Genomic DNA, 1,912 nt, shown 5'->3' with positions numbered 1-1,912 from the left:
ATGCACCATATTCTAAGATGGTGCATATCTTAGAATATGCATTTATATATATATTCACTACCACTACCAATATTCACTACCACTACCAATATTCACTATATTCATATATTCACTACCACATTGTCATTACTACCGCTATCATATCATCTTAGATCATATTCTAAGATTCTAAGATCAGATATTATGTACCACGCCTTGCCCTGGTGTCTCTCTATTACTCCCTTATCTATCCATATCTCAACTATGGTATTTGTGCTTGGGGCTCTACTACCCAAAATCACTTACGTCCTCTAATTACTCAACACAAAGCTGCTATTAGGACAATATCCAATTCTGGCCCCAGACATCACTCGGTACCCCTACTCAAATCTCTGAATATGTTAGACATTAAGTCACTGCACATTCTCTCATGTATATTATACATATATAAAACGCTAAACTATAATGCCAATCCTGATCTCAAAAGCTTCATAGAAGGTTGTAACAGAACCCATGAGCACCACACCAGAAATAAATACAGTTTTGATCTTCCTAGAGTACGACTTAATCAAACCAGAAATGCTCTACAAATCAAGGGGCCCAGAATGTGGAATAACCTTCCCAACCATGTTAAAGACTGTACCTCTCTCAACCAGTTTAAGTTAAAATCGAAGCTATACCTAATAAATTCCCTGTAACCTACCTTACCCCTCTATTGTCAACCCATGTATGTTTTTTGTTTTTTTTGTTTTTCAAATCAACGCTGTTAGAATGTAATTTTCTGTAATAATTTGTAATTGTATTTGTGCTGCTTTTTCAACAATGTTCCCCCCTCTTTTACCTCTATATTTATTTGTACTCAACGCATTTTTTTCTTTTTACCCATTAGTTTTAAGCTTTAGTCATTAGTGTTTTTTCCTGCCCGAAACGCTTTGCGTAATAGTGGCTTTAGGCATTGTATGTACTAGCTCTATCTATAAAGCCAACAAACTTTGTAAAATCTCTTTATGTATGTACCTTTACCTAAATAAAAATTATTATTATTATTATTATTATTATTATTATTATTATTATTATATTCATTACTGCCATATGCACCATATTCATTACTGCCATATGCAATATGGTCATCACTACTATATGCACCAAACTCATCACTAACATATGCACCATTCTCATCGCTACCATATGAATCCTACTCATAACTACCATATGCACCATAATCATCACTACCATATACATAATTTTCATTGCTACCATATGCACCATGGTCATCACTATCATATACACCATAGTCATCACTACCATTTGCAACATGGTCATCACTATCATTTGCAACATGGCCATCACTACCATATGCAACATGGTCATCACTACCATATGCAACATGGTCATCACTACCATTTGCAACATGGCCATCACTACCATATGCAACATGGTCATCACTACCATATGCAACATGGTCATCACTACCATTAGCACCTATGTCATCCCAATCATATGCAACATAGCAGGTATCCATCAGGCTCAGGAGACTATGGAGTTGCGCTCTGGTTGTTCACGTGCATTATATTCACTACCACATTGAGCAAAGTCATTACTACCATGTGCACCATACTTATGTATACCATATGCACCATATTCATCACTTCCATAAGCACCATAGTCATAACTATTATATGCACCATACTCATCACTTTCATATGGAACATAATCAATGCTACCATATTCACCATAAACTCCACTATCATATGCACCTTGCTCATCACTACCGTATGCACCATACTCATCATTACCATTAGCACAATAGTCATCACTACCCCATTTAGATTACTCTGTTCAGTTTTGGTCGCCGTATTATTGAATGGATATAAACTCGCAAGAACGTGTCCAGCGTAGGATGACAAAGTTAATCCCCCAAATTAGAAACCTG

General features: G+C 36.1%; 1 protein-coding gene across 1 annotated transcript; it reads right to left on the bottom strand.

Moving 5' to 3' along the window:
* Nucleotides 1–1,174: 1,174 nt before the first annotated feature.
* On the bottom strand, nucleotides 1,175–1,501 carry LOC138371023 (uncharacterized). Its single transcript, XM_069335663.1, has one exon. It carries the CDS (start codon nucleotides 1,499–1,501, stop codon nucleotides 1,175–1,177), a length of 327 nt encoding a protein of 108 aa, XP_069191764.1.
* Between the last annotated feature and the right edge of the window lie 411 nt (nucleotides 1,502–1,912).

The sequence above is a fragment of the Procambarus clarkii genome, chromosome 34 (genome assembly GCF_040958095.1).
Source record: "Procambarus clarkii isolate CNS0578487 chromosome 34, FALCON_Pclarkii_2.0, whole genome shotgun sequence".
Taxonomy (NCBI): Eukaryota; Metazoa; Arthropoda; class Malacostraca; order Decapoda; family Cambaridae; genus Procambarus; species Procambarus clarkii.
Note: the sequence above shows the minus strand (reverse complement) of the source record. Positions and strands in the feature narration are given on the sequence as shown.